Source organism: Panulirus ornatus, chromosome 15 (assembly GCF_036320965.1).
Source record: "Panulirus ornatus isolate Po-2019 chromosome 15, ASM3632096v1, whole genome shotgun sequence".
NCBI classification, from domain to species: Eukaryota; Metazoa; Arthropoda; class Malacostraca; order Decapoda; family Palinuridae; genus Panulirus; species Panulirus ornatus.
Window position 1 is genome coordinate 20,094,710 of NC_092238.1, and position 22,154 is coordinate 20,116,863.

The window sequence follows — 22,154 nt, forward strand, 5'->3', positions numbered from 1 at the left end:
GGAAAGATTGACAGAGAGGATATATGTGTCAGAGGTGGAGGAAGCGAGAAGTGGGAGACCAAATTGTAGGTTGATGGATGGAATGAAAAAGATTTTGAGCGATCGGGGCCCGAACATGCAGGAGGATTAAAGGCGTGCAAGGAATGGAGTGAATTGGAACGATGTGGTATACCGGGGTCGACGTGTTCTCACTGGATTGAACCAGGGCATGTGAAGCCTCTGGGGTAAACCATGGAAAGATGTGTGGAGCCTGGATATGGAAAGGGAGCTGTGGTTTCGTTGCATTATACATGACACCTAGAGACTGAATGTGAACGGATGTGTCCTTTGTTGTCTTTTCCTAGGGTTACCTCGCGTGCATGCAGGGGGAGGAGGTTATCATTTCATGTGTGGCGGGGTAGTGACGGGAATGAATCAAGGCAGCAAATATGAATTATATACATGTGTATATTTGTGTATATCTGTGTATATATGTATATGTATACGTTGAAATATATAGGTATGCTTATGTGCATGTGTGGACGTGTCTGTATTTACATGTGTATATGTGGGTGGGCCATTCTTTCGTCTGATTCCTTGCGCTACCTCGCTAACGTGGGAGACATATATATATATATATATATATATATATATATATATATATATATATATATATATATATATATATATATATATATATATATATATATATATATATATATATATATATATATATATATATATATATATATATATATATATATATATATATATATATATATATATATATATATATATATATATATATATATATATATATATATATATATATATATATATATATATATATATATATATATATATTTTTTTTTTTTTTTTTTTTTTATACTTTGTCGCTGTCTCCCGCGTTTGCGAGGTAGCGCAAGGAAACAGACGAAAGAAATGGCCCAACCCCCCCCCCCCCATACACATGTATATACATACGTCCACACACGCAAATATACATACCTACACAGCTTTCCATGGTTTACCCCAGACGCTTCACATGCCTTGATTCAATCCACTGACAGCACGTCAACCCCTGTATACCACATCGCTCCAATTCACTCTATTCCTTGCCCTCCTTTCACCCTCCTGCATGTTCAGGCCCCGATCACACAAAATCTTTTTCACTCCATCTTTCCACCTCCAATTTGGTCTCCCTCTTCTCCTCGTTCCCTCCACCTCCGACACATATATCCTCTTGGTCAATCTTTCCTCACTCATTCTCTCCATGTGCCCAAACCATTTCAAAACACCCTCTTCTGCTCTCTCAACCACGCTCTTTTTATTTCCACACATCTCTCTTACCCTTACGTTACTCACTCGATCAAACCACCTCACACCACACATTGTCCTCAAACATCTCATTTCCAGCACATCCATCCTCCTGCGCACAACTCTATCCATAGCCCACGCCTCGCAACCATACAACATTGTTGGAACCACTATTCCTTCAAACATACCCATTTTTGCTTTCCGAGATAATGTTCTCGACTTCCACACATTTTTCAAGGCTCCCAGAATTTTCGCCCCCTCCCCCACCCTATGATCCACTTCCGCTTCCATGGTTCCATCCGCTGACAGATCCACTCCCAGATATCTAAAACACTTCACTTCCTCCAGTTTTTCTCCATTCAAACTCACCTCCCAATTGACTTGACCCTCAACCCTACTGTACCTAATAACCTTGCTCTTATTCACATTTACTCTTAACTTTCTTCTTCCACACACTTTACCAAACTCAGTCACCAGCTTCTGCAGTTTCTCACATGAATCAGCCACCAGCGCTGTATCATCAGCGAACAACAACTGACTCACTTCCCAAGCTCTCTCATCCCCAACAGACTTCATACTTGCCCCTCTTTCCAAAACTCTTGCATTTACCTCCCTAACAACCCCATCCATAAACAAATTAAACAACCATGGAGACATCACACACCCCTGCCGCAAACCTACATTCACTGAGAACCAATCACTTTCCTCTCTTCCTACACGTACACATGCCTTACATCCTCGATAAAAACTTTTCACTGCTTCTAACAACTTGCCTCCCACACCATATATTCTTAATACCTTCCACAGAGCATCTCTATCAACTCTATCATATGCCTTCTCCAGATCCATAAATGCTACATACAAATCCATTTGCTTTTCTAAGTATTTCTCACATACATTCTTCAAAGCAAACACCTGATCCACACATCCTCTACCACTTCTGAAACCACACTGCTCTTCCCCAATCTGATGCTCTGTACATGCCTTCACCCTCTCAATCAATACCCTCCCATATAATTTACCAGGAATACTCAACAAACTTATACCTCTGTAGTTTGAGCACTCACTCTTATCCCCTTTGCCTTTGTACAATGGCACTATGCACGCATTCCGCCAATCCTCAGGCACCTCACCATGAGTCATACATACATTAAATAACCTTACCAACCAGTCAACAATACAGTTACCCCCTTTTTTAATAAATTCCACTGCAATACCATCCAAACCTGCTGCCTTGCCGGCTTTCATCTTCCGCAAAGCTTTCACTACCTCTTCTCTGTTTACCAAATCATTTTCCCTAACCCTCTCACTTTGCACACCTCCTCGACCAAAACACCCTATATCTGCCACTCTATCATCAAACACATTCAACAAACCTTCAAAATACTCACTCCATCTCCTTTTCACATCACCACTACTTGTTATCACCTCCCCATTTGCGCCCTTCACTGAAGTTCCCATTTGCTCCCTTGTCTCACGCACTTTATTTACCTCCTTCCAGAACATCTTTTTATTCTCCCTAAAATTTAATGATACTCTCTCACCCCAACTCTCATTTGCCCTTTTTTTCACCTCTTGCACCTTTCTCTATACCTCCTGTCTCTTTCTTTTATACATCTCCCACTCAATTGCATTTTTTCCCTGCAAAAATCGTCCAAATGCCTCTCTCTTCTCTTTCACTAATACTCTTACTTCTTCATCCCACCATTCACTACCCTTTCTAATCAACCCACCTCCCATCTATATATATGCATATATATATATATATATATATATATATATATATATATATATATATATATATATATATATATATATATATATATATATATATATATATATATATATATATATATATATATATATATATAAATATATATATATATATATATATATATATATATATATATATATATATATATATATATATATATATATATATATATATATATATATATATATCCCTGGGGATAGGGGAGAAAGAATACTTCCCACGTATTCCCTGCGTGTCGTAGAAGGCGACTAAAAGGGGAGGGAGCGGGGGGCTGGAAATCCTCCCCTCTCGTTTTTTTTTTTAATTTTCCAAAAGAAGGAACAGAGAATTGGGCCAGGTGAGGGTATTCCCTCAAGGCCCAGTCCTCTGTTCTTAACGCTACCTCGCTAATGCGGGAAATGGCGAATAGTTTGAAAGAAAGAAAAAGATATATATATATGTAAATATATATATATATATATATATATATATATATATATATATATATATATATATATATATATATATATATATATATATATATATATATATATATATATATATATATACATATAGGGTGGGGGAGGGGGGCGAAAATTCCGGGAGCCTTGAAGAATGTTTGCGAGGTAGCGCAAGGAAACAGACGAAAGAAATGGCCCAACCCACCCCCATACACATGTATATACATACGTCCACACACGCAAATATACATACCTACACAGCTTTCCATGGTTTACCCCAGTCGCTTCACATGCCTTGATTCACTCCACTGACAGCACGTCAACCCCGGTATACCACATCGCTCCAATTCACTCTATTCCTTGCCCTCCTTTCACCCTCCTGCATGTTCAGGCCCCGATCACACAAAATCTTTTTCACTCCATCTTTCCACCTCCAATTTGGTCTCCCTCTTCTCCTCGTTCCCTCCACCTCCGACACATATATTCTCTTGGTCAATCTTTCCTCACTCATTCTCTCCATGTGCCCGAACCATTTCAAAACACCCTCTTCTGCTCTCTCAACCACGCTCTTTTTATTTCCACACATCTCTCTTACCCTTACGTTACTCACTCGATCAAACCACCTCACACCACACATTGTCCTCAAACATCTCATTTCCAGCACATCCATCCTCCTGCGCACAACTCTATCCATAGTCCACGCCTCGCAACCATACAACATTGTTGGAACCACTATTCCTTCAAACATACCCATTTTTGCTTTCCGAGATAATGTTCTCGACTTCCACACATTCTTCAAGGCTCCCAGAATTTTCGCCCCCGCCCCCACCCTATGATCCACTTCCGCTTCCATGGTTCCATCCGCTGCCAGATCCACTCCCAGATATCTAAAACACTTCACTTCCTCCACTTTTTCTCCATTCAAACTCACCTCCCAATTGACTTGACCCTCAACCCTACTGTACCTAATAACCTTGCTCTTATTCACATTTGCTCCTAACTTTCTTCTTTCACACACTTTACCAAACTCAGTCACCAGCTTCTGCAGTTTCTCACATGAATCAGCCACCAGCGCTGTATCATCAGCGAACAACAACTGACTCACTTCCCAAGCTCTCTCATCCCCAACAGACTTCATACTTGCCCCTCTTTCCAAAACTCTTGCATTCACCTCCCTAACAACCCCATCCATAAACAAATTAAACAACCATGGAGACATCACACACCCCTGCCGCAAACCTACATTCACTGAGAACCAATCACTTTCCTCTCTTCCTACACGTACACATGCCTTACATCCTCGATAAAAACTTTTCACTTCTAACAATTTGCCTCCCATACCATATATTCATAATATCTTCCACAGAGCATCTCTATCAACTCTATCATATGCCTTCTCCAGATCCATAAATGCTACATACAAATCCATTTGCTTTTCTAAGTATATATATATATATACATATATATATATATATATATATATATATATATATATATATATATATATATATATATATATATATATATATATATATATATATATATATATATATATATATATATATATATATATATATATATATATATATATATATATATATATATATATATATATATATATATATATATATATATATATATATATATATATTTTCTTTCTTTCAAACTATTCGCCATTTCCCGCATTAGCGAGGTAGCGTTAAGAACAGAGGACTGGGCCTTTGGGGGAATACTCTCACCTGGCCTAATTCTCTGTTCCTTCTTTTAAAAAAAAAAAAAAAAAAAAAAAACGAGAGGGGAGGATTTCCAGCCCCCCGCTCCCTCCCCTTTTAGTCGCCTTCTACGACACGCAGGGAATAAGTGGGAAGTATTCTTTCTTCCTATCCCCAGGGATAATTATATATATATATATATATATATATATATATATATATATATATATATATATATATATATATATATATATATATATATATGTATATATATATATATATATATATATGTATAGATATATATATACATATATATATATATATATTTATATATATATATATATTTATATATATATATATATATATAATATATATATATATATATATATATATATATATTTTTTTTTTTTTTTTTTTTGCTTTGTCGCTGTCTCCCGCGTTTGCGAGGTAGCGCAAGGAAACAGACGAAAGAAAAGGCCCAACCCACCCCCATACACATGCCTTGATTCAATCCACTGACAGCACGTCAACCCCGGTATACCACATCGCTCCAATTCACTCTATTCTTGGCCCTCCTTTCACCCTCCTGCATGTTCAGGCCCCGATCACACAAAATCTTTTTCACTCCATCTTTCCACCTCCAATTTGTTCTCCCTCTTCTCCTCGTTCCCTCCACCTCCGACACATATATACTCTTGGTCAATCTTTCCTCACTCATTCTCTCCATGTGACCAAACCATTTCAAAACACCCTCTTCTGCTCTCTCAACCACGCTCTTTTTATTTCCACACATCTCTCTTACCCTTACGTTACTTACTCGATCAAACCACCTCACACCACACATTGTCCTCAAACATCTCACTTCCAGCACATCCATACTCCTGCGCACAACTCTATCCATAGTCCACGCCTCGCAACCATACAACATTGTTGGAACCACTATTCCTTCAAACATACCCATTTTTGCTTTCTGAGATAATGTTCTCGACTTCCACACATTCTTCAAGGCTCCCAGAATTTTCGCCCCCTCCCCCACCCTATGATGCACTTCCGCTTCCATGGTTCCATCCGCTGCCAGATCCACTCCCAGATATCTAAAACACTTCACTTCCTCCAGTTTTTCTCCATTCAAACTCACCTCCCAATTGAATTGACCCTCAACCCTACTGTACCTAATAATATATATATATATATATATATATATATATATATATATATATATATATATATATATATATATATATATATATATATATATATATATATATATATATTTTTTTTTTTTTTTTTCATACTATTTGCCATTTCCCGCGATAGCGAGGTAGCGTTAAGAACAGAGGACTGGGCCTTTGAGGGAGTATCTTCACCTGGCCCCCTTCTCTGTTCCTTGTTTTGGAAAATTAGAAAAAAAACGAGAGGGGAGGATTTCCAGCCCCCCGCTCCCTTCCCTTTTAGTCGCCTTCTACGACACGCAACGAATACGTGGGAAGTATTCTTTCTCCCCTATCCCCAGGGATATATATATATATATATATATATATATATATATATATATATATATATATATATATATATATATATATATATATATATATATATATATATATATATATATACGGTGGGATATGTGTAGTAAGGTGTGGTATATGTAGTAAGATGTAGTGTGTGCAGTTAAGTGTGATATGTGTAGTAACGTGTGTTATGTGTAGTAAGGTGTGGTATGTGTAGTAAGTTTTGGTATGTGCAGTAAGGTCTGGAATGTGTAGTAAGTTGTGGTATGTGCAGTAAGGTGTGGTATGTGTAGTAAGGTGTGGTATGTGTAATAAGATGTGGTGTGTGCAATTAAGTGCGATATGTGTAGTAAGGTTTGGTATATGTAGTAAGATGTGCAGTTAAGTGTGGTATGTGTAGTAAGATGTGGAATTTGTTATAAGATATGATATGTGTAGTAAGTTGTGTCATGTGCAGTAAGGTGTAGAGTATGTAGTAAAATCTGGTATTTGAAATATAGCGTGGCAGTTAGAGTAAGATGTAGTATATATAATAAAGTGCAGTGTGTACAATAATGTGTGATATATGTATTTGGGTACGGTATGTGCAATAAGGTGTGTTATGTGTAGTAAGGTGTGGTATATGGATTATAGTGAGGTGGCTATAGTAAGATGCTCTATGTACAAACAATATGGTGTGGTATGTGTAGTAATGTTGTAATATGTGTAATAAGTTGTGTTATGTGTAGTAAGGGGTGGTATGTATAGTAAGGTTATGGTATGTTTAATAAGGTGTGGCATGCGTAGTATGGTGTAGCATGTGTAGTAAAGTGTGGTATCTGCAGTAAGTTGTGGTATATGTAGTAATATGTGGAATTTGCAGTAAGTAGTCTGGTATGTTGGGTAAGGTGTTTTATATGTCGTAAAATTTGGTATGTGTAGTAAGGTGTGGTATGTGTAGTAAGGTGTGGTATGTGCAGTAAGATGTGATGTGTAGTAAGGTGTGGTATATGTAATAAGGTAGGATATATGTAGCAAAGTGTGGTATGTGTAGTAAGGTGTGATATGTGTAGTAAGGTGGGATATATGTAGTGAGGTGTGGTATGTGTATTAAGGTGTGGTGTGTGTAGTAAGATATGGTATGTGTAGTAAGATGGGATATGTGCAGTAAGGTAGGGTATATGTAGTAAGGTGGGATATGTGTAGTGAGGATTGGTATGTGTAGTAAGGTGTGGTATGTGTAGTGATGTTTGGTATGTGTAGTAAGGTGTGGTACATGTAGTGAGGTGTGGTATGTGTAGCAAGGTGTGGTATGTGTAGTAAGGTGTGGTATGTGTAGTAAGATGTGGTATGTGTAGTAAGGTTTGGTATGTGCAGTATGGTGTGGTATGTGTAGTAAGATGTGATGTGTAGTAAGGTGTGGTATATGTAGTAAGGTAGGATATATGTAGCAAAGTGTGGTATGTGTAGTAAGGTGTGATATGTGTAGTAAGGTGGGATATATGTAGTGATGTGTGGTATGTGTAGTGAGGTGTGGTATGTGTAGTAACATGGGATATATGCAGTAAGGTAGGGTATATGTAGTAAGGTGGGATATGTGTAGTGAGGATTGGTACGTGTAGTAAGGTGTGGTATGTGTAGTGATGTTTGGTATGTGTAGTAAGGTGTGGGATGTGTAGTGAGGTGTGGTATGTGTAGTAAGGTGTGGTATGTGTAGTAAGATGTGGTATGTGTAGCAAGGTGTGGTATGTGTAGTAAGGAGTGGTACGTGCAGTAAGGTGGCGTATGTGCACTAAGGTAGGATATGTGTAGTAAGCTGTAGCAGGTTTAGTAAGGTGCGGCATGTGTAGTGAGGTGTGGTATGTGTAGTAAGGTGTGGAGTGTAGTAAGGTGTTTTATGAGTAGAAAGGTGTGGTATGTGCACTAAAATGGGATATGTGTAGTAAGGTGTGGAATGTGCGGTAAGGTGTGGCATATGTAGTGAGTTGTGGTATGTGTAGTGAAGCGGGATATGTGCAGTAAGGTGTGGTATGTGTAGTACGGTGTGGTATGTGTATTAAGGTGTGGTATATGTAGTAAGGTGTGGTGTGTGTAGTAATGTGTAGTATGTGTAGTAATGTGTGGTATGTGTAGTAACGTGTAGCATTTTTATCAAAGTGTGGTATGTGTAGTAAGGTGTGGTATGTGTAGTAATGTGTGGTATGTGTAGTAACGTGTAGTATTTTTATAAAAGTGTGGTATGTGTAGTAAGGTGCGGTATGTTTAGTAAGGTGTGGCATGTGTAGTAAAGTGGGATATGTGTAGCAAGGTGTGGTATGTGTGGTAAAGTGGGATATGTGTAGTAAGGTGTGGTATGTGTAGTAAGGTGTGGTATGTGTAGTAAGGTGGGATATGTGTAGTAAGGTGTGGTATGTGTAGTGATGTTTGGTATGTGTAGTAAGGTGTGGTATGTGTAGTAAGGTGGGATATGTGTAGTAAGGTGGGATATGTGTGGCAAGGTGGGATATGTGTAGTAAGGTGTGGTATGTGTAGTAAAGTGTGGTATGTGTAGCAAGGTGTGGTATGTGTAGTAAGGTGTGGTATGTGTAGTAAGGTGGGATATGTGTAGTAAGGTGGGATATGTGTGGCAAGGTGGGATATGTGTAGTAAGGTGTGGTATGTGTAGTAAAGTGTGGTATGTGTAGTAAGGTGTGGTATGTGTAGTAAGGTGTGGTAGGTGTAGTAAGGTGTGCTATGTGTAGTACGGTGTGCTATGTGTAGTACGGTGTGCTATGTGTAGTACGGTGTGCTATGTGTAGTAAAGTGTGGTATATCTCACAGATTTATGGAGGCAGTGTCGTTAGTGGTGTCAGTGGTTGCCTGGCCCCCTCACCATGACGTACTAGTACGGGAAGATGGAAGCCTCTCTGTTGTGGGTCCCGTCGCTAATATGCTGAATACCGCCGCCAAGTCGCTCAACTTTACGTAAGTTAATAAACTGATAAAGAGAATGATAACGATGTTGATGTATGATGTATGATGTATTATGTATGATGACAACAACACACACACACACACACACACACACACACACACTCACACACACACATATATATATATATATATATATATATATATATATATATATATATATATATATATATATATATATATATATATATATATATATATTTATTTTTTTATTATACTTTGTCGCTGTCTCCCGCGTTTGCGAGGTAGCGCAAGGAAACAGACGAAAGAAATGGCCCGACCCCCCCCCCCCCATACACATGTATATACATACGTCCACACACGCAAATATACATACCTACACAGCTTTCCATGGTTTACCCCAGACGCTTCACATGCCTTGCTTCAATCCACTGACAGCACGTCAACCCCGGTATACCACATCGCTCCAATTCACTCTATTCCTTGCCCTCCTTTCACCCTCCTGCATGTTCAGGCCCCGATCACACAAAATCTTTTTCACTCCATCTTTCCACCTCCAATTTGGTCTCCCTCTTCTCCTTGTTCCCTCCACCTCCGACACATATATCCTCTTGGTCCATCTTTCCTCACTCATCCTCTCCATGTGCCCAAACCACTTCAAAACACCCTCTTCTGCTCTCTCAACCACGCTCTTTTTATTTCCACACATCTCTCTTACCCTTACGTTACTCACTCGATCAAACCACCTCACACCACACATTGTCCTCAAACATCTTATTTCCAGCACATCCATCCTCCTGCGCACAACTCTATCCATAGCCTACGCCTCGCAACCATACAACATTGTTGGAACCACTATTCCTTCAAACATACCCATTTTTGCTTTCCGAGATAATGTTCTCGACTTCCACACATTCTTCAAGGCCCCCAGGATTTTCGCCCCCTCCCCCACCCTATGATCCACTTCCGCTTCCATGGTTCCATCCGCTGCCAGATCCACTCCCAGATATCTAAAACACTTCACTTCCTCCAGTTTTTCTCCATTCAAACTCACCTGCCAATTGACTTGACCCTCAACCCTACTGTACCTAATAACCTTGCTCTTATTCACATTTACTCTTAACTTTCTTCTTCCATATATATATATATATATATATATATATATATATATATATATATATATATATATATATATATATATATATATATATATATATATATATAGAAAAAACACTTTCCGCTTATGATCTTCTCATGACCAGGTGCATAGGCACCAATAATCACCCATCTCTCTCTCTCCATCCTCTTTCAGTTTTACCCATATTAATCTAGAGTTTATTTTCTTACACTCTATCACATACTCCCACAACTCCTGTTTCAAGAGTAGTGCTACTCCTTCCTTTGCTCTTGTCCTCTCACCAACCCCGGAATTTACTCCCAAGACATTCCCAAACCACTCTTCCCCTTTACCCATGAGCTTTGTTTCAATCAAAGCCAAAACATCCAGGTTCCTTTCCTCAAACATACAACCTATCTCTCCTTTTTTCTCATCTTGGCCACATCAACACACATTTGGACACCCCAACATGAGCCTTCGATGAGGATGGGCACTGCCCGTATGACTCCTGTTTCCCCTTTTAGAATGTTAAAATACAAGGAGGCGAGGGTTTCTAGCCTACCAGTCCCGTCCCCTTTAGTCGCCTTCTACGACAAATGGGGAATGCGTGGGAAGTATTCTTTCTCCCCGATCCCTAGGGTGCTTTGAATGCAAAGGTGAGTAATGTGGCATTTGAGGGTATAATTGGCGTATATGTGGTGTACATTTGTTTACATGTTCAGTGTTGTAAATAGAAATGTTGAAGAGCTTTTATATTTGTGTGCTGAAAAAGGACTGGTGTTTGGGAATACCTGGTAGAGGGTTTCAAAATAGAAGAGACGATGTTGGGGTGAAGAGAGTGATGAGAGTAAGTGAGCTTGGAAAGGAGATTAGAGTGTGGAAATATCAGAGGAGACTGAGTGCAGAATGGAAAAAGGTGAGATCAAATGAGTAAGGGGATCGGGCGAGGAATGGAATTTAATTTGGGAAGGTGTGATAGATTGCGCAAAAGATGCCTGTGGCATGAGAAGCGTGGGAGATAAGCAGATTAGAAAGGGAAGTGGTTGGTAGTATGATGAAGTAAGATTGTTAGTGAAAGAGAAGAGAAAGGCATATCGGAAATTTTTGCAGGGAAATAGCGGAAATGACTGGAAGATGTATGAAAGAAAGAGTCAGGAGTTAAAGAGAAAGTTGCAAGAGGTGAAAAAGAGGGCAAACGAGAGTTGGGGTAAGAGAATATCATTAACTTTTAGGGAGAATATAAAGATGTTTTGGAAGAAAATATCTAAAGTGCGTAAGACAAGAGAACAAATGGGAACATTGGTGAAGGGAGCTAATAGGGAGGTAATAACAAGTAGTGGTGAAGTGAAAAGGAGATGGAGTGAGTATCTTGAAGGTTTGTTAAATGTGTTTCATGATAGAGTGTCAATTATAGGGTGCTTTGGTCGAGGAGGTGTGCGAAATGAGAGGGTCAAGGAGAATTTTTTGGTAAACAGAGAAAAGGTAGTGAAAGCTTTGCGGAAGATGGAAGCCGGCAAGGCGGAGGGTTTGGATAGTATTGCAGTAAAATTTACTAGAAAAGAGGGTGATTACATTAATAACTGATTGGTGAGGATATTCAATGTATATATGTTTTAGGGTGAAGTGCCTGAGGATTGGTGGAATGCATGCAGATTGCCATTGTACAAAGGCAAAGGGGATAAAGGTAATTGTGCAAAATACAGAGGTATAAGTTTGTTGAGTATTCCTGGGAAATTATATGGGAGGGTATCGATTGATAGGTGAAAGGCATGTACAGAGCATCAGACTGGGGAAGAGCAGTGTGGTTTCAGAAGTGGTAAAGGATGTGTGGATCATGTGTTTGCTTTGAAGAATGTATGTGAAAAATACTTAGAAAATCTAATGGATTTGTATGTAGCATTTATGGATCTGGAGAAGGCATATGATAGAGTTGATAGAGATATTCTGAGGAAGGTATTAAGAATTTATGGTGTGGGAGGCAAGTTGATAGAAGCAGTAAAAAGTTTTTGTCGATGATATAATGCGTGTGTACCAGCAGGAAGAGAGGAAAGTGATTGGTTCTCAGTGAATGTCGGTTTACGGCAGGGTTGCATGATGTCTCAATGGTTGTTTAATTTGTTTATGGATGGGGGTCTTAGGAAGGTTAATGCAAGAGTTTTGGAGAGAGGGGCAAGTATGCAGTCTGTTGTTGATGAGAGAGCTTGGGAAGTGAGTCACTTGTTCGCTGATGATACAGCGCTGGTGGTTGATTCGTGTGAGAGACTGCAGAAGCTGGTGACACAGTTTGGTAAAGTGAGGGTAAATGTGAGTAAATGTGAATAAGAGCAAGGTTATTAGGTACAGTAGGGTTGAGGGACAAGACAATTGGAAGGTAAGTTTGAGTGGAGAAAAACTGGAGGAAGTTAAGTGTTTTAGATATCTGGGAGTGAATTTGCCAGCGGATGGAAAACTGGAACAGAAGTGAATCACAGGGTTGGGGAGGGGCGAAGGTTCTGGGAGATTTGAAGAATGTGTGGAAGGCGACATTGTTATCCTGGAGAGCAAAAATGGGTATGTTTGAAGGAATAGTAGATTCAACAATGTTATATGGTTGCAAGGCATGGGATATACCTACGGTAGTGCGTAGGAGAGTGGATGTGTTCGAAATGAGATGTTTGAGGAGAATTTGTGGTGTGAAATTGTGATAAGTTTCATGTTGGGCAGACTGGTGAAGATCTTTCTGTTAGACTTTAGCAATATAAAAATGTTATGATAACAGAACAAGAATCATATGCCTTATCTACTCACGTTAGAAATTATGATCATTGTATTTACCGGAGTAATGCCATCTTAGTTATTAACCCTAACACTATTACCTCAAGAAATATTATTTAATCTTCTATTATCAAATACACAAAGAATTATTATCTTAATGTTTGTGATGGTCTATACACATTACAAAACTTTATTGTTGATAGATATTTGTAAAATGATAAGTTTATGATACGCTCGTTGTCTGTCTTGGACAATCGCATGTTTACCAAATTGCGTCCTAGCTACGTCTCTTCGTTGTATATCAAGTGACTGTTATATTTCTCCCTTGCATCTCCCTTGATGGTGTGATTACTGCACGAAGTGCACTTAGGAACTTTCTGTGTATCATTTTCCTCGTTGACTCATAGGAATATATATATATTCCCTCAAAGGCCCAGTCCTCTGTTCTTAACGCTACCTCGCTAATGCGGGAAATGGCGAATAGTTTGAAAAAAAAAAATATATATATATATATATATATTTTTATACTATTGACCATTTCCCGCGTTAGCGAGGTTGCTTTAAGAACAGAGGACTGGGCCTGTGAGGGAATATCCTCACCTGGCCCCCTTCACTGTTCTTTCTTTTGGAAAATTGAAAAAAAAAGAGAGGGGAGGATTTCCAGCCCCTCGCTCCCTCCCCTTTTAGTCGCCTTCTACGACACGCAGGGAATACGTGGGAAGTATTCTTTCTCCCCTATCCCTAGGGATATATATATATATATATATATATATATATATATATATATATATATATATATATATATATATATATATATATATATTTTTTTTTTTTTTTTTTTTTTTTTTTTTCATACTATTCGCCATTTCCCGCATTAGCGAGGTAGCGTTAAGAACAGAGGACTGGGCCTTTGAGGGAATATCCTCATATGGCCCCCTTCTCTGTTCCTTCTTTTGGAAAATTTAAAAAAAAAATGAGAGGGGAGGATTTCCAGCCCCCCGCTCCCTTCCCTTTTAGTCGTCTTCTACGACATGCAGGGAATACGTGGGAAGTATTCTTTCTCCCCTATATATATTTATCTATTTATTCACTTTGCCCCGTCGCCGTCCCCCGCACCAGATATATATATATATATATATATCTTTATTTCTTATTATACCCCGTCGCCGTCACGTCAAGGAAACAGACGGAAGAATAGCCCAGCCCAACCCACATACACATGTATACACATACACGTCCACACACTCACATATACATACCTATACATTTCAGCGTATATATATATATATATATGCACACACAGACATATACATATATATACATGTGCATAACTCATACTGTCAGTCCTTATTCATTCCCGTCACCACCCCGCCACACATGAAGTGACAACTCCCTCCGCCCGCATGTGCGCAAAGTAGCACTAGGAAAAGACAACACTCAGTCTCTAGATGTCATGTATAGTGCGCCGAAACCACAGCTCCCTTTCCAAATCTACTCCCCATAGAACTCTCCATGGTTTACCCAAGATGTTTCACATGCCCTGGTTCAATCCATTGACAGAACGTCGACCCCGGTATACCACGTCGTTCCAATTTACTCTATTCCTTGAAGCCTTTTTACCCTCCTGCATGTTCAGGCCCTGATCACTCAAAATCATTTTCACTCCATCTTTCCATCTCCAATTTGGTCTCCCACTTCTCGTTCCCTGCACCTCTGACACATGTATCCTCTTGGTCAATCTTTCCTCACTCATTCTCTCCATGTGACCAAACCATTTCAAAACACCCTCTTCTGCTCTCTCAACAAGACTCTTTTTATTATCACACATCTCTCTTACCCTTTCATTGCTTACTCGATCAAGCCACCTCACACCACATATTGTTCTCAAACATCTCATTTCCACCACATCCGCCCTCTTCCGCACAACTCTATCTATAGCCCACGCCTCGCAACCATATAACATTGTTAGAACCACTATTCCTTCAAACATACCCATTTTTGCTTTCCAAGATAAGGTTCTCGACTGCCACACATTTTTCAATGTTCCCAGAACTTTCGCCCCTTCTCCCACCCTATGATTCACTTCCGCTTCCATGGTTCCATCCGCTGCCAAATCCACTCCCAGATATCTAAAACACTTCACTTCCTCCAGGTTTTCTCCATTCAAACTTACCTCCCAATTGACTTGTCCCTCAACCCTACTGTACCTAATATCCTTGCTCTTATTCACATTTACTCTCAGTGTTGTAAATGGAATTAGTGAAGAGCTTATAGCTTTATGTACTGAAAAAGGGCTGGTGATTGGGAATACCTGGTTTAAAAAGAGAGATATACATAAGTATATGCATGTGAGTAAGAGGGATGGCCAGAGAGCGTTATTGGATTACGTGTTAATTGATAGCCGAGCGAAAGAGAGACTTTTAGATAATGTGCTGAGAGGCGCAGGATGTTTGATCATTATCTTGTGGAGGCGAAAGTGAAGATTTGTAGGGGTTTTCAAAAAAGAAGAGAGAAAGTTGGGGTGAAGAGAGTGGTGAGAGTAAGTGAGCTTGGCAAGGAGACTTGTGTGAGGAAGTACGAGGAGAGACTGAGTACAGAATGGAAAAAGATGAGAACAAAGGACGTAAGGAGAGTGGGAGAGGAATGGGATGTCCTAAGGGAGGCAGTGATAGCTTGCGCAAAGGATGGTTGTGGCATGAGAAAGGTGGGAGGTGGGCAGATTACAAAGGGGAGTGAGTGATGGAATGAAGAAGGCAGATTGTTTGTGAAAGAGAAGAGAGAGGCATGTGGACGATTTTTGCAGGGAAGTAATGCAAATTACTGGGAGATGTATAAAAGAAAGAGGCAGGAGGTCAAGAGAAAGGTGCAAGAGGCGAAAAAGAGGGCAAATGTGAGTTGGGTGAGAGAGTATCATTAGATTTTAAGGAGAATAAAAAGATGTATTGGAAGGAGGTAAATAAAATGCATAAGACAAGGGAACAAATGGGAGCTTCAGTGAAAGAGGGCTAATGGGGAGGTGATAACAAGTAGTGGGGATGTGAGAATGATATGGAGTGCGTATTTTGAAGGTTTTTTGAATGTGTTTGATGATACAGTCGCAGATATAAGTTGTTTTGATCGAGGTGGTGTGCAAAGTGAGAAGGTTAGGGAGAATGATTTGGTAAACAGAGAAGAGGTAGTAAAAGCTTTGCGGAAGATGAAAGCCGGCAAGGCAGGGGGTGTGGATGGTATTGCAGTGGAATTTATTAAAAAAGGGGGTCACTGTATTGTTGACTGGTTGGTAAGGTTATTTAAAGTATGTATGACTCATGTTGAGGTGCCTGACGATTGGAGGAATGCTTGCATAGTGCCATTGTGGAAAGGCAAAGGGAATAAAAGTGAGTGCTCAAATCACAGAGGTGTAAGTTTGTTGAGTATTCCTGGGAAATTGTATGGAAGGGTATTGACTGAGAGGGTGAAGGCATGTACAGAGCATCAGATTGGGGAAGAGTAGTGTAGTTTCAGAAGTGATAGAGGATGTGTGGATCAGGTGTTTGCTTTGAAGAATGTATGTGAGAAATACTTAGAAAAGGAAATGAATTTGTATGTAGCATTTATGGATCTGGAGAAGACATATGATAGAGTTGATAGAGACGCTCTGTGGAAGGTATTAGGAATATATGGTGTGGTGGGCAAGTTGTTAGAAGCACTGAAAAGCTTTTATCGAGGATGTAAGGCATGTGTACATGTAGGAAGAGAGGAAAGTGATTGGTTCTCAGTGAATGTTGGTTTGCGGCAGGGGTGTGTGATGTCTCCATGGTTGTTTGATTTGTTTATGGATGAAGTTGTTAGGGAGGTGAATGCAAGACTTTTGGAAAGAGGGGCAAGTATGAAGTCTGTTGTGGATGAGAGAGCTTGGGAAGTGAGTCAGTTGTTGTGCGCTGATGATACAGCGCTGGTGACTGATTCGTGTGAGAAACTGCAGAAGCTGGTGACTGAGTTTGGTAAAGTGTCTGAAAGAAGAAAGCTCAGAGTAAATGTGAATAAGAGCAAGGCTATTAGGTACAGCATGGTTGAGGGACAAGTCAATTGGGAAGTAAGTATGAATGGAGAAAACTGTAGTAAGGTAAGTGTTTTAGATATCTGGGAGTAGATTTGGCAGTGGATGGAACCATGGAAGCGGAAGTGAGTCATAGGGTGGGGCAGGGGGTGAAAATTCTGGGAGCGTTGAAGAATGTGTGGAAGTCGAGAGCATTATCTCGGAAAGCAAAAATTGATATGTTTGAAGGAATAGTGTTTCCAACAATGTTATATGGTTGCGAGGCGTAGGCTATAGATAGAGTTGTGCGGAGGAGGGTGGATGTGCTGGAAATGAGATGTCTGAGGACAATATGTGGTGTGAGGTGGTTTGATCGAGTAAGTAGTAAGAGGGTAAAAGAGATGTGTGGTAATAAGAAGTGTGGTTGAGAGAGTAGAAGATGGTGTTTTGAAATGGTCTGGTCACATGGAGAGAATGAGTGAGGAAAGATTGACCAAGAGGATCTATGTGCCAGAGATGGAGTGAACGAGGAGAAGTGGGAGACCAAATTAGAGGTGGAAAGATGGAGTGAAAAAGATGTTGAGTGATCGTGGCCTGAACATGCAGGAGGGTGAAAGGCGTGCAAGGAATAGAGTATATTGGATCGATGTGGTATACCGGGGTTGACGTGCTGTCAGTGGATTGAATCAGGGCATGTGAAGCGTCTGGGGTAAACCATGGAAAGCTGTGTAGGTATGTATATTTGCGTGCGTGGACGTGTATGTATATACATGTGTATGGGGGTGGGTTGGGCCATTTCTTTCGTCTGTTTCCTTGCGCTACCTCGGAAACGCGGGAGACAGCGACAAAGCAAAAAAAAAAAAAAAAAAAAAAAAAAATATATATATATATATATATATATATATATATATATATATATATATATATATATATATATATATATATATATATATATATATATATATATATATATATATATACGAATGAAGTACATATGAACTCGCACCTTCATAGAACATACAAACCTCCAACAGCCAGGATCGAGCCCGGGACCCCTGCGCAGTCCCATAGCCTAGCGGTTAGCATGCCTGACTCTTGCACAAGGGTCCCGGGTTCGATCCTGGCTGTTGGAGGTTTGTATGATATATATATATATTTTTTTTTTTTTTATACCTTGTCGCTGTCTCCCGCGCTTGCGAGGTAGCGCAAGGAAACAGACGAAAGAAATGGCCCCCCCCCCCCATACACATGTACATACACACGTCCACACACGCAAATATACATACCTACACAGCAATATATATATATATTGGAAAGGATCACAATTTTGCTCGTGATCAAGATATTCCTATGAGTCCACGGGGAAAATGAAACACGAAAAGTTCCCAAGTGCTCTATCGTGTAATAATCACATCATCAGGGGAGACACAAGAGAGTAATATAACAGTGTTGATATACATCGAAGAGACGAAGCTAGGACGCCATTTAGTAAACTTGTGATTGTCCAAAACATACAACGAACGTTCATAAACTTATCATTTTACAGATCTTATCAACAATAAAGTTATCTAATTTGTACAGACCATCACTAATATTAAGATTATAATTCTTTGTGTATTTAATAATAGAAGATTCAATGATATTTCTCTTGGTAATAGAGTTAGAGTTAACAACTGAGACGGCGTTACTCCAGTCAATACAATGATCATAGATCTTAACATGATTAAACAAGGCATTTGATTCTTGTCCTGTTCTTATACTACATTTATGTTGCCTAAGTCTAACAAAAAGATCCTTACCAGTCTGACCAACATAAAATCTATCACAGTTTCCACAAGGAGCTTTATAGATGCAACCAAAAGAATTTTCTGGTGAATTCCTGATTAAGATAATCTTTATAGTGTTATTATTGCTAAAGGCAACATTTCCATTAAAGGATTTAAGCTACATGGGAAGCAACGTGAAATTATTATTAAAAGGGAGAACTAAAAGAGTCTTGGTGTCAATGGGAGGTTTGGGCTCAACTCTATAAAATGATTTCTTTGCTAACTTAAGGGATTTATCAATGAAAGATCTAGGGTACTTTAACTTAGATCCAATAGAATATATCTTCTCAAACTCATCATCAATAAACTCTGGACTGCAAATACGTAATGCCCTTAGGAACAAAGATTGAAATGATGATAATTCAACTCTGTCATGTTGAGATGAGTACTAATGGATATATGAGCAAACATTGGTGGGTTTTCTGTATATGCTAAACTTAAACTTGTTTCCTTGTCTATGGATCATGCAATGTAAAAATGGTAGCATACCATTACTTTCATTTTCTACAAGAAATTTGATGGAAGGTACTAAATTGTTAAGTAAGGGGAGAAATATTTGTAAATTTTCATTTGTTGGCCAAACACAAAGAACATCATCTACATACCTAAACCAAATTGCATTAGAAGGTAAGATATCCTTTAGTAATTTTGTTTCAAAAAATTCCATATGAAGATTACTTAGTACAGGTGAAAGAGGGTTACCCATTGCCATACCAAATTCTTGAGCATAATAATCTCCATTAAATTGAAATACACAATTTTATCTGTTCAATGAAATCACACTTTGAAACAGGTAATTGAATATCATTAAAGATATCAAATAAATATTCTAAAATGGTCATCAACTGGAACTTTAGTGAAGAGTGAGGAAACATCAGAGCTAACTAGTTTGAAATCAAAATTAATATTGATATTGTTTAGCTTGTTGACTAAATCTACATTGTTCATGATATTAGAATTTGATACCTTACCCACTAAATGGCTTAATAAGGAAACTAACCATTTTGATAATTTATATGTGATTGAGCCTACTGAACTCACTATAGGTCTTGCTAGAAAATTTTGTTTATATGTTTTGATAAGTCCATATATATATATGGCAATGAAGGGGACAAAGATGTCAAAATTTTGATAAGAGAAATGTTACCTTTTAACAACAACTTCATTTCTTTATTGAAGTGAGAATTAACTGCTTTTAAGAGATTTTTACTAAGTTTAGAATATGTTGTGTTATCATTTATATCATTCATTTTAGATAAATAGTTACTTTTGTCTAAAATCACAACAGCGTTAGCCTTATCTGCTTTAGTAATATGTATATCCTTGTCTTTTTTTAAGGTGTTAATAACTCTTATGAATCTTTTAGGGCAATTAGCTTCCATTGGTTTTGACAAACTGGCATACACTAAACCCTTGCAAATATTAAAATCATCATTGCTTAAATTACTGTATTTTTCTAAATTATAAAAAGACTTTGTGACATCAACACAGCTGGCTTCTCTGTTAGAGCATACGAAACTTAGACCATAGCCTAATGGACACAAGGAATCTTTATCTAGTTGTTTTTTAGACAGGTTTACCACAAAAGATGAGTTTCTCTCCTTGGTCCTGTCGCTGTTTTCAATAAGATGGTCCAACTTACGGTTTAGTGACACTTGCAGCCTATTGCGTTCTTTCCTTTATTCATCATAGCAATAGTCCAACATCCGGTTCTTCCAGTGTATCGGTATTGTCATTCGAAAGGCACGTTTCTTCTCTCTTGAAATGCGAAAAGCCTCCTACATTTCATGTTTCCTTAATTCAATATTTTTCTTTAAAATGATATTTTGAAATTGGTCAAATGGTCGACCAAACAGCTGCAAGAAACGTTGAGGTAGGACGGATCTTGGCATCACTTGTTCATCAAGGCATTTCCTAAGGAATTCAAATCGTAACTTCAGTTGGTGAGCCTTGATTAGCGATTTGGAGAAAGCAGTAACGAACGGAGAAAGTCCAGGACAGCTTGTAGAGAAGTAATAGAAGAGCCGTGTGGAATATATGTTAGAAAGGATCACAATTTTGCGCGTGATCAAGATATTCCTATGAGTCCACGGGGAAAATGAAACACGAAAAGTTCCCAAGTGCACTTTTCGTGTAATAATAACATCATCAGGGGAGACACAAGAGAGGAATATAACAGTCAGTTGATAGACAACGAAGAGACGAAGCTAGGACGCCATTTGGTAAACATGTGATTGTCCAAAACATACAACGAGCGTTCATAAACTTATCATTTTACAAATCTTATCAACAATAAAGTTATCTAATTTGTACAGACCATCACTAATATTAAGATTATAATTCTTTGTGTATTTACTAATAGAAGATTCAATGATATTTCTCTTGGTAATAGAGTTAGAGTTAACAACTGAGATGGCGTTACTCCAGTCAATACAATGATCATAGGTAACATTTCTCTCATCAAAAATTTGTCATCTTTGTCCCCTTCATTGCCATATATGTATGGACTTATCAAAACATATAAACAAAATTTTCCAGCAAGACCTATAGTGAGTTCAGTAGGCTCCATCACATATAAATTATCAAAATGGTTAGTTTCCTTATTAAGCCCTTTAGTGGGTAAGGTATCAAATTCAAATATCATGAACAATGTAGATTTAGTCAACAAGCTAAACAATATCAATACTAATTTTGATTCCTAACTAGTTAGCTTTGATGTTTCCTCACTTGGATGATATTCATTTACCTGTTTCAAATTCTAATTTCATTGAACTGATAAAATTGTGTATAAAAGAC

General features: G+C 38.6%; 1 protein-coding gene across 1 annotated transcript in view; it reads left to right on the forward strand.

Moving 5' to 3' along the window:
- Window positions 1-22,154, forward strand: part of LOC139753620 (probable glutamate receptor) — a 316,265-nt gene that overhangs the window by 24,721 nt on the left and 269,390 nt on the right. The window contains exon 2 of the mRNA XM_071670236.1: window positions 9,533-9,676. Coding sequence (XP_071526337.1) covers window positions 9,533-9,676 — 144 coding nt within the window. The remainder of the gene's footprint in view (window positions 1-9,532; window positions 9,677-22,154) is intronic.